Below are 10,882 nucleotides of genomic sequence, written 5' to 3'. Positions count from 1 at the left end.
TCGATTGTATTAGAAATAAGGTGTAGTTTGTTGCTGTATGTATGCACATTTAAGCCTTTGACTGGAGAATTGATTAATGGTCCACTTTTGCAATATTTTAATTTTTAAACTTAGAATAAGTCAACCATTCTGAAAACCAAAATTTGATAGTTTGAATGTTCTTTCCTAATTCATTCGAGTGTGTATAGCTCTTGTTTATTATTGACCAAGTAGAATTGGAAAATGACTGGTCATGCTAGAAGAATATTCTTATTCACATTCATATATCAATCACGTCTAAAAAAAAAAAAAAAAAAAAACAATTATTTTGTTGGTGTTGGTACATAGCCTTTTATCAATATATATATGTAGGTGTTTGAAATGTAATAGTCTAACTCAAATAATTCTGAAGTGACACGTTCATGTCTAGTAAGTTTTTACATCCCTTTATTATTATTCTTTGAATATTACTGTCGATTATCTTCTCTACTAAATATCTAAACATAATTTTAAAAATTACTTTTCTAATTGAACTAGATGTGCTAACCAAAATATTACAACATTTCAGTAACTAAGCTAACCATATGCCCCTTCAAGTACTGCAAGAGTAGCAACTAAAGAAGGATGTTCTTCCTATTAAATCATTAATGTCCTAAACAAACCTTAACCTTAAATTTCTAGCTGCCCAACTTACTGGCTTAAACTTACCATTTTCATCTAATGGATTCAAATTTCACTTTATGAGCTACATTAACTTTCTCTTAAAATAACAATCTCACTTTAATTATCATTCCACAAGTTGATAATGATTACTTTTCCAAGACTACAAAAATCATAAGATTCCATTATTCCAACCTTCGAATAACTTCTCACCAATATTTGGAACTCTCTATTATTTGTAACGATTACCTTTCAAGGCAAAAAGTCATAAGATTCCATCATTCCAACCTTCGAACACTTCTAACCAGTGTCGGGAACTTTCTATTATTTGTAGAAATGTTTTTATTTAATATTGTCAATATTGTTCTTTGTCCCAATATTCAAGATTTAAAAACCTTACACTTATCTTGATATTTAAACTGGGCCAACTTGCTTAATGTCCAAATTGTCGATCACAATGATTAATTATTTAGGTTTTATTAGCTTAACTTACTTTGATTATCCCAACTAAGAATCCAGTTTAGTAGCATTTAGTGGTCTCAAAATACAATAACTCCATACTTTAGACCCAAGGGACTCGAGCCTTTGTTGACCTGCGGAATTATGAGTATTCATAAATAAATTAACAAGGAAGAAATGAAAATTGGTTAAAGAATAAAGTCATTTATGCAGGATTAAAAACAGGGGAGTAAAGAGATATCTGATATGTCAAAAAATGAATGAATGTTTTTATTTTAATTTTTCAAATTGTTCAATTGTACGTCGACACGTATTTATCTGAATTTGAGTCTGAATGTATAACATGATTAGTAAAAATAATAATAAAATAGCATTTACTAGATATTTGTAACCAAAAATAAATGCGTGCGAACACACATGCAGCGCAGGTACGTGTAACCAAATCCCACGTGAACACCAGGCGAGAACGGCGGCTAACAGAATACAACACTGCGAACACCCCACTTGACATCACGTGAAATCCACGCAATGGATGCGGCCAAAACAAGGCAGTTTAAAAATAAAGACGTTAATAAATAGGCAATAGTAAAGGCATTTAACGGCGGCGGTTAATGAAACCCTGGTTCATGTTATCACAGCAAAATCTGAGAATCACGAATTAATAACACCTTTACAACAATTCACAGAAATCTAAATTTAATATTCCAATTTTAATATTTACTTTAGCCAAAAACTTTGTACTTAATTTCTTTTTCAGTTCTAAATTCACTGAATATTTCTAGCGCCGAATTTATAATAATCCTAAAAGGATTTGGAAAGAGGAAGAAAACCAATTAATTTTGGCTTTCAATTTTTCCACGCTTTTGCACCTACTGTGGACGAGAATGGGAATATTTCATGTTCGGCGCGTAGCAGAAATGGCTAGGGTTCCTTTCCCGATAGCAATTGTACTTCCTTGCAGTCGCTGGAAATCCAACCTCCGGAGAGAAACGCCGGTACGTCGGGTGAGCATGATAACATGCGGTGGCTGCAGGAACTGGCTTACGCAGAGCGGATGGGAAATCAAAACACGACATCGGATAACGCGGAGGAGAGATTTTGTTTGGTGGTTTGATTGGAAATAGCATGGCTGTGATTTTCGTCTCCGGTGAAAGTCGATCGTATTCTCCAATCACAGTCTTCAGATCCTCGTCACAAGTGATCGAAACTAAAACATCTAAATCTTCGCTTGGTAGCTTAAACTTCAACTTCATCGAGTCTCCACATGACTCTTCAAATTTCGCCATCAGTTCTGCATGAATTCCAAAAATATTTCAGTTTCATCAAGAAATTTCAAAAACTACTACTAATTCAAACAGAAAAAAATTAACGAACCTTCGAAAGTTGTCAATCGATCGACGGACATCACTCGGGTGAAACCGCCGGTGTAATGAAGCTTTCCGTCAATGGGACTAGGGACGATTTTACCACCATAATTGTAGAGGAATTTAATTGTTTGTGTACAGTTTGAATTCAAGTTTTGAGTCATTGTATGGGCTTTGGTGAGACAGACTGACAGAGGAAAGCTTAGAGAGAGAATTTACTGGCACCTTCAAACCAAAAAGGGCGTCAGTGCGAGACCTATTTGTAGAATTTGTGATTGTTTTTGGAATAAAATATATAAATATTAAGTCAACGCACTAAAGGAAAATAATTAACCAATTGATGCTGATACTCGCTACTAGGGCGTGTTTGGTGCTAATAATGAATATTATGTCCCTGTTTGGTATAGATTAAAATTACAATTTTTAGTAAATTTTGACAAAAATTGATGAAATATGTAATTGATAAGTTGTAAGTTCCATGAAATAAATTGTTAAAAATTAATTATTAACTTAAATTTAGATTAAAATTAAAATTATAATTTTAATTTCAATTTCTACTAAAATAGGGGCTATACATGGAACTTTACATATAATAAGAGTGTGTTTGATTATAAACATAGAATTTTCATGAAAATTATTAATTAAGAGTGCATTTGATTGCTAATTTTTCTATGAAAAATATCATTTTTAACCAAAATTCTTACTTTTGTATTGTTTGATTGAAATTTTTTTCATGAAATTTTTTTCTACTTTTGGTCACTTGACCACATTTTTCTTGAAAACAATGAAAATATTTTCTTTACGGGAAGTAAGGTTTTATTTTTCAAATAATTCACTCTCCATTTTCTCTCTCTTCTACTTACCAATAGATAATGGATAAGTATAACATTTTTTAATTTGAAAATAAAATTAATCAAACATATTTAATCGACAAATTTCATGTAAATAATTTCTAGACAATTCAATCACCTATAATTTATTTTCTTTTCATATAAATTTCATATTTGCAATCAAACACACCCTAAATATATTTATTTGGTTTAATTTTTAACTTAAAAAAATATTATACTTATTCATCTTTTATTGGTGGATGGATGAAATGGAGAGGGGTAGATGAGAGAGAGTGTGTGATTGAGGGAGTGAATTTTCTAGAAAATAAAAACCTACCTCTCTCTAAAGAAAATATTTTCTTTATTTTTGAAGAAAATATAGTCACATGATCAATTTTGAAAAATATTTTTCAAGAAAAAAGAAGTCAATCAAACACCCTAAAATAAAGTTAATCAAACTCACCTTTAAAGTCACGTGACTTTGAGTCCACCCCCAACCCCGAAAAATAAAATAAAAATAAAATTCATCATTGAAATTTTTAATTTCTTTCCAATTTATTCTTATTACAAAATGTAGCACCCTTTTTGCATGGCATATAGAACAAACAATTTTCTCAAGACATTATGAACATTAACAAGACATTCTCGAGTTATGCAATAATTAGTTACCTCATACTACGCGCTTATTGGGAGTGATCTGGACATTCAAAGATTTTTTACACCACGTGGCGATGGTATCCCTACTACACGTGAAAATACCATTAATAATGTAAACAAACTTAAATATGATCAAATTGTGACAACGATCAAATCATGAGAAGTTGACACGCATCCAAAATGTATAAAATGGTCGAAAGTATCCTCCACCTCGTTTTTCTATAAATATTTTATTCAAAATCAATCGACTTTTTGAAGTGTAAATGACGGATAAACCCTCTCCTTAGAACGGTTACCTTATCAAGTAATATACACGAATAATAAATTGATATCGTAAAATGTGAATGTTAACAATATTAGAAGTGCAAAGATAAAAATGTTATCAAACCCAACGGAATGTAGCTCTTGTTTGATGGGAATTAAAATCTGATTTTTAGTAAATTTTAATAGAAGTTGATGAAATGTATAATTGAAAAATTGTGAGATGTATAAAATGTGTTATTAATTTTAACTTAAATTAAAATTTGAATTTTAACTCTTACCAAAGATGGGCATAAGCTAATATAAATATGGTGGTGGCGAGGGGGGTGGGGCGGGGGGAAGAGAATATCAATTTTAGTCATTCTAAAATGCTCGTACGAAACGCGGCCTTGTCATTTCCTCCCAAATGAAATAGGGATTTCAGATTTGAAGCACCCTGAGACGGGCCTTTAAAGGTTTGCCACGTAGAGGGTCGTTAAAAGTCAACTCAAATTGATTGGTTGATATAGCCCACACTGACACAGTTGGTCACATCGTATGGTTACACCTTATTTATTGCTATTGGCCTTTGGGGGGCTTTGCATTTTTGGTGGCCCCACTGTGTTTGTCGTTTCTTTCTCCAAATTATTGAATTAATAAAAGAGTTCATATTAAGCCCTATTTGACCCCAATGAAATTTATACTCATTTTAAAATATATTCTTTTAGATTTTTATCCACATATTCTAAAAAAAAAAAATCTTCTAATAATTAAAATTCCAAATAATGGGGACCAAACGGGCGGTTAAACCGTTGTTTGATCCATATTATGTCAAAAATACATTTGGTTATTTCTTATTTTTAATCACATATTTTTCAATAATGTTACAAGTAAATTCAAAAAATTTCTTTACTTTTTAACCACATGTTCTTCATTAATCTACTATTCGAAAATGTACTCTTAACCAAATAATGAGATGCAAACAAGGGCTAAGATAAGACAATCAAAGCAATAAGAAATTGAATAGAATAAGGTCCTGTTTAATACATATTATTTGAAAAATTAGAGAATTTTGAATAGTATTTCTACGTGATTAAAAAGTAAGGAAATTTTATTAATTTGTGTGTAAAATATTTTATTGTATAAATATGTGGTAAAAAATGATACCACAACAAAAATTTTAAACTTTTAAAGATTGCCAAACAGGAGCTTAATTATGGACAAAATCTATGGAGATTTATTTCAATTCAAATACATATCCGTTTTTAAATAACTAGATATTCAATATCAATGCTTTAGAGAACCAAACTCTATTTCGGAGAAAACTCGAAATAATTTCGAATAAAATCTCTAGAAACTTGTTATAATTCAAATACATAATCGTTTTATTAATTTTATAGACCCTTCATATCAAGCTTGATTTAATTCTTCTTAATCAAGATAAAACTACAAACTGAGAGTTTGTAAAATCGAACACTAAGAGTGTGTTTGATTGACATGGAAAATATCAGTTAGAAAAAAAATGTTTTCCATTTTTTGTGGAAAATAAAAACTACCTCTACCTAAGGGAAATATTTTTCCTAAAAATAAGGAAAATTAGGCCCCGTTTGATTACACGAAATTTTCCATGGAACTTGGAATTCGAATTCCAACTTCCACTTTTGGCCTGTTTGATTGACAAAATTTTCCAGGGAATTGATTTTTCATGAATTTCTAGGTACAACACCTTAAAGCGTGATTTTCCAACTTTTTTTTCCTAGGGGATAGGTGGTTTTTGGTTTTCCACCTTATTTTTATTTTTTATTTTTTGCTTTTTTTATTTTTTTTTAATTGTTGGCAATGGGAACAAATTTTAGGAATAATTGTAAAAGAGGATATCCCTGAAATTGACAATTTCCACGTAAAACAAAGTCAAACGAACATCAAAAAATACTTTTACTTCAACATTTTCCACGTGAAAAATTTATACAATCAAACACAATAATTTACAATTTTCATGAAAACAATTTCTAGGTAATTCAATTCCCTGGAATTCATTTTCTTTCCATGTAATTTTCCTACTTGTAATCAAACGCACCCTTAGACATATTTTCAAAAGTTGAAAAATATTTTCCATAGAAAAAAATAGCAATCAAACACTCCAAGTAGAAATTTAGGTGGAAAATTGATATTTTTCATGAAAAATAAATGTAATCAAACACACACTAATAGTTCAAAGTACATTATTTCGGACAAAATCTCTAAAGACTTGTTTTTAAATCATGCACATATTTGTTTGACTAAACTTAATAGACCGTTGTAATTAGCTGGTGAAACATATTAATTACCACCTAATTAGTAGTTGAATAACAGTTGAATTCAATTGGGCATAATCTCCAGAGAGTTATTTTTAGTTCAAACACAATTTGACTAATATAATAGACTACCGAGTGAAACTGAGTCCCTGTTTGATGTCCATTACCTGAAAATGAAAATGGAGGGAATAATATTTTTTAGAAAAATGAGTGGTTGAAAAAAAAAGTTTTCGATTTACGTGCAATATTATTTTATGGAAGATTGTGTGGTTGAAAATAGGAGAGAGAAAAATGGAATGTAATATAATTTAATTTAATGGGGATCAAACAGGGGCTGATTAACTGCCATCCAAATAATTAGAATAATATTATTTTATAATTGTTCACTACCGTAATCTCTCTACGTGACATACATGTTATATTAGTAATTTAATGCATAATAAAAAAAATTAACACATTAATGTATCAAACCACAAATCGCTATGTAGGATGTCACGTAGAGTGAAAATGAATAGCATTATTCAATTAATTAATGCTTAAGTCAGACTTGGAACCATCTAAGTAATGCGTTTGTTGGACATGGAACCCACCTTAAAATGTAATTAAGCACATCGAAAATCAAAGAGTAATGCTATTTAACATCGATGTGTTAGACTAGATGACCGTATTGATGACATTAAATCATAGTTTAATATGATCTACAACGTGCAACCACTTAAATTAATAGTAAACATCATGAGTGCTAGAAAGCATTATTAAAAACTCAAATAGATTAATTAAAATTTTGTATTTAAAGATTGATTCTTAACACAAATAGATTAACAAGTTTCGAAGAAAAATAAATGAATATAGTTCCAGTAATGTCTTTCAGGACTCGAAAGGAAGAATTTGGTTAGTGCAATGAAAAACAGTAAAAACTATGGTTTGTCTTGTTAAAGAGATACTCTGGTATCGTTTTACGTGGTGCGACCATTCAGTGGAGCTGTCATCTCATTGAATGGCACAGCCTCACCTGATGAGGTGAGGCCACCTCAAGATTTGAGTTCCTCTCTCTCTACCTCAAGTCCCGAGGTGGCATTATCTCATTGTGTGAGGTTGGATCATTCGATGAGGTGCCGGCTCCTCATTGGACGATCGTCCCACGTGGGATGAGATTGTATCTAAGTATTTCTTGTCTTGTTATAATTGTGTAAAACAGCCGTCATATTTGACTTCTTCTCTCACAGGTGGACCCCACTTTTCTCCTAACGGTCAAAAAATCAATTCTCAAAATCACTCCCAAACAGCTTCTTAATGTCTTCGATTGTTTATTGAAATTTAGTTTGTTGACTTTTGGCCACTCAACTTATCCAAATATTGGACGTTACTCACTGACATAACTTTCATTTCAAACCTTTAACGAAATTAATGACATGGTTAACGAAATGCACATATGACACCCGTCACGTCATTACACTTTGAGGTAGTCGAATTTTGGCCAACTAACCTTTGAAAAATGTCTCTGATTGTTTACTAAACCTTGAAAAAGTCTTCTATTAGTTATTAAACTTTAATGTGGTCGAATTTTGGCCATTGAATTTTGAGGTGGTCAAATGTTAACCACTAAACTTTGAAAAATATTTTTTTGCCACTAAACATTGAAAAATATATTCTATTGCTCACAATAAATTAGATTTAATTATAATTTATTATTAAAATTTGGATTAATTTGATTTTAACGACAAATCTATTGTGTGTTTTATTGCCAAATTTAAATTTTGCAAATAATGAAAATATCTAAAGATTCCACAAAAGTATATTAAATTAAATTTAACTGTTGTGTAATTGAGTAATCATTATTTGTGGGATCGACAAAGCTTGTAAAGCTGTACAAAGAAACTGGCTACTAATTGTAGCAAAACACACAATAAATTTATTGTTAAAATTGAATTAAATTCAAATTTTATTCCAAAATTTAATTAAATTTCAAAGTTTAGTTGTCAAAATTCAATTATTTCAAAGTTCAGTAGCCAAAATTCAACCATCAAAGTTTAATGAGCAATAGAAGGATTTTTCAAGGTTTAGTGAACAACTGAAGACGTTTTTCAAAGTTTAGTGATCAAAATTCAATTACCTCAACGTTTAATTGTGTGACAGGGCACACACATATGCATTACGTTAGCCAAATCACCAATTTCATTAGAGATTGAAAAAGGGAGTTATATCAATGAATAATGTCCAACGTTTGGATAAGTTGAGTGATCAAAATTAGACATCTTAAACTTCAGTGCCAATATTGGAACAATTATCTCCATTTCATTCTCCTTCACGTCCCTTAAAATCACACGGAAAAAGAGCGCCTGTAGAAAAGTTTGTTATCATGAAGCTTGCAGTGCCTCAAAACTTCCAACACATCCAACCCGTAATACTAAACCTTCATCAAACATCCGTGTCCCGTCCTCCGCCACCAGTCTCCACCAGTTGTCGCCGTACCTTCTCTCTCAAATCCCAGCAGACCCGAATCCCTAATCCTCAAACCACCCCCACCCAATACGAAGACGACGGCATCCCAATCGAACATGTAAAAACCTTAGTCAAATTCAAATCCCGACACAACTACATTCGAGTCCTCGAAGTTTCAAGAAGAGCAGACCATCCATTGGCAGGTTCCAGACTCCTCTTACTCGATGCCCCCGGCAACATCCACAGCATATCTTACCTTTTCAAGTCAATCACCAACACTTATTTTGATGTATTCGCAACATTGCCTCCTCTTCTGCCTCCTGGACCATTGGGGATTCTCGGGTTTGGGGCCGGATCTGCCGCGAAATTGATCCTGGAAACTTACCCACAAATCATCATCCATGGATGGGAACTCGACCCTTCTGTGATTTCGGTCGCAAGAGAGTATTTTGGACTTACTAAAATGGAAGCAAAATACCCAGATCGGCTTTTCATTCACATTGGGAATGCTCTGAATGCGAGTATCAAAGACGGGTTTTCAGGTATCCTAATAGATTTATTCAGTAAAGGCGTTGTGATACCCGAGCTTCAGAATCCACAAACATGGTATAATTTGAGGAAGAATTTGAAGAAAGGTGGGAGAATAATGGTAAATGTGGGTGGGAATTGTGTGGAGCCTGAGGATATTAGCAAAGATGGGAGTGTAATAATGGAAGAGACATTGAAGGCAATGCACAAAGTTTTTCCTGATGAACTCTTTGTGTTGAGTCTTGAAAGTAGAAAAGATGACAGTTCTCTTGCTCTTACAGGTAAATTTCCTGATGATAATGAATGGAAAAAGACATTGAAAAAGCCTCTTAATTTTTATGTAAATATGTGGGCACCCTATAAGGGATCATGTTGATCAGGGTTGATGTGGATGTGGTTCTTATGGAGGATTGAAGTTGAAATTATTGGTCATGTATGCATTTGAAGTGTTCGATAATATTCCTGATAGAGAATCTGTTCTCTGTTTCGCATGCCAAAGCCTGAAGGCTCAGAGCGTCCCATCATATGTAGATATCCATTTGAAGATAAGTCGACGAAGTTACAATTTTTTTAATTTCAAGAATATTTAATTTAGTACGGTTCTTCATCTTTAGATGACGAGCTTACAATGTTTTGAACTTCAAGAATTTTTTTATTTAGTTCAATTCTGTATCATCAGATGAATAGACGAAGTAACAATGTTTTGAATTTCAAGAATGTTTGATTTGTTGGACATCATTAAAACTAGAGGATATTTCAGTGGGTGTGAAAATTTGGGTATGGATTATCAAAAATGTCACATTTTAAATTGTCTATCAAAAATGTCAATTCAGGACAATTTTGTCCCTCTGAATCATTAGAATAGCTTTTGTGTCCTTGTACCAAAACTGTGTTAATTGTCAGGTGAAATGACAATTAATGTTGGAAACCAAACCACGAAAAAAAAAAAAAAACAAATAAGACATGAAATGAAAACAAAGGAAAGGAAGACAAACCGACAGACACAAAATCCCCAATCTCACTCGTCTCTCTCACTGAAATCGACCACCGCTCGGTCGTTGACGAAATTGGAAGTTTTGCTGCAATCGTCCGGCGCCCCACAGTCGAAGACCACCGGCAGAACCTTCGGCGTCCAAGGTCCTCTACGATATCTTTAAGTTCAGTGTTTTCTTTCCTTTTTTCGTTCCCGTGTAAATTTTTTACCTCTACTGGAATCAATGCTGTTGGCTCATGGAAAATGTACTCTGGTTTTCTGAAATTGCAGAAAGGGTTTTCGAATAATGTAGCAATTTTGTTCCCCTGCATAAACATTAAATTAAAAGATGTTATGGTAAGATTTTATAAGGCGTGACAAAAAATAATTTTTATTAAGGGAAATTTTTATGGGATTTGGAAATGAGTACATATAAGTGGAATGATAATGTTGAAT

General features: G+C 32.3%; 2 protein-coding genes across 2 annotated transcripts; one reads left to right on the top strand and one right to left on the bottom strand.

Moving 5' to 3' along the window:
• Window positions 1–1,721: 1,721 nt before the first annotated feature.
• Window positions 1,722–2,688, bottom strand: LOC111406930. The gene is made up of 2 exons (XM_023036287.1): window positions 2,473–2,688; window positions 1,722–2,389 (listed from the first exon to the last, which is right to left on the bottom strand). Exons 1-2 carry the CDS (start codon window positions 2,624–2,626, stop codon window positions 1,968–1,970), a joined length of 576 nt encoding a protein of 191 aa, XP_022892055.1. The 5' UTR covers window positions 2,627–2,688; the 3' UTR covers window positions 1,722–1,967.
• Window positions 2,689–8,788: 6,100 nt separating this feature from the next.
• On the top strand, window positions 8,789–10,197 carry LOC111405302. Its single transcript, XM_023034122.1, has one exon. The coding sequence runs from the start codon at window positions 8,843–8,845 to the stop codon at window positions 9,827–9,829; it is 987 nt and encodes a 328-aa protein (XP_022889890.1). The 5' UTR covers window positions 8,789–8,842; the 3' UTR covers window positions 9,830–10,197.
• The last annotated feature ends 685 nt before the right edge of the window (window positions 10,198–10,882 follow it).

This window comes from Olea europaea, chromosome 12 (assembly GCF_002742605.1).
Source record: "Olea europaea var. sylvestris chromosome 12, O_europaea_v1, whole genome shotgun sequence".
Lineage (NCBI taxonomy): Eukaryota > Viridiplantae > Streptophyta > Magnoliopsida > Lamiales > Oleaceae > Olea > Olea europaea.
Note: the sequence above shows the minus strand (reverse complement) of the source record. Positions and strands in the feature narration are given on the sequence as shown.

Coding starts and splice junctions, on each gene's coding strand:
- LOC111406930 (XM_023036287.1), bottom strand. CDS start 2,626: ATGACTCAAAACTTGAATTCAAACTGTACACAAACAATTAAATTCCTC. Junction 2,390..2,472: donor TCGATTGACAACTTTCGAAG/GTTCGTTAATTT, acceptor GAATTCATGCAG/AACTGATGGCGAAATTTGAA.
- LOC111405302 (XM_023034122.1), top strand. CDS start 8,843: ATGAAGCTTGCAGTGCCTCAAAACTTCCAACACATCCAACCCGTAATA.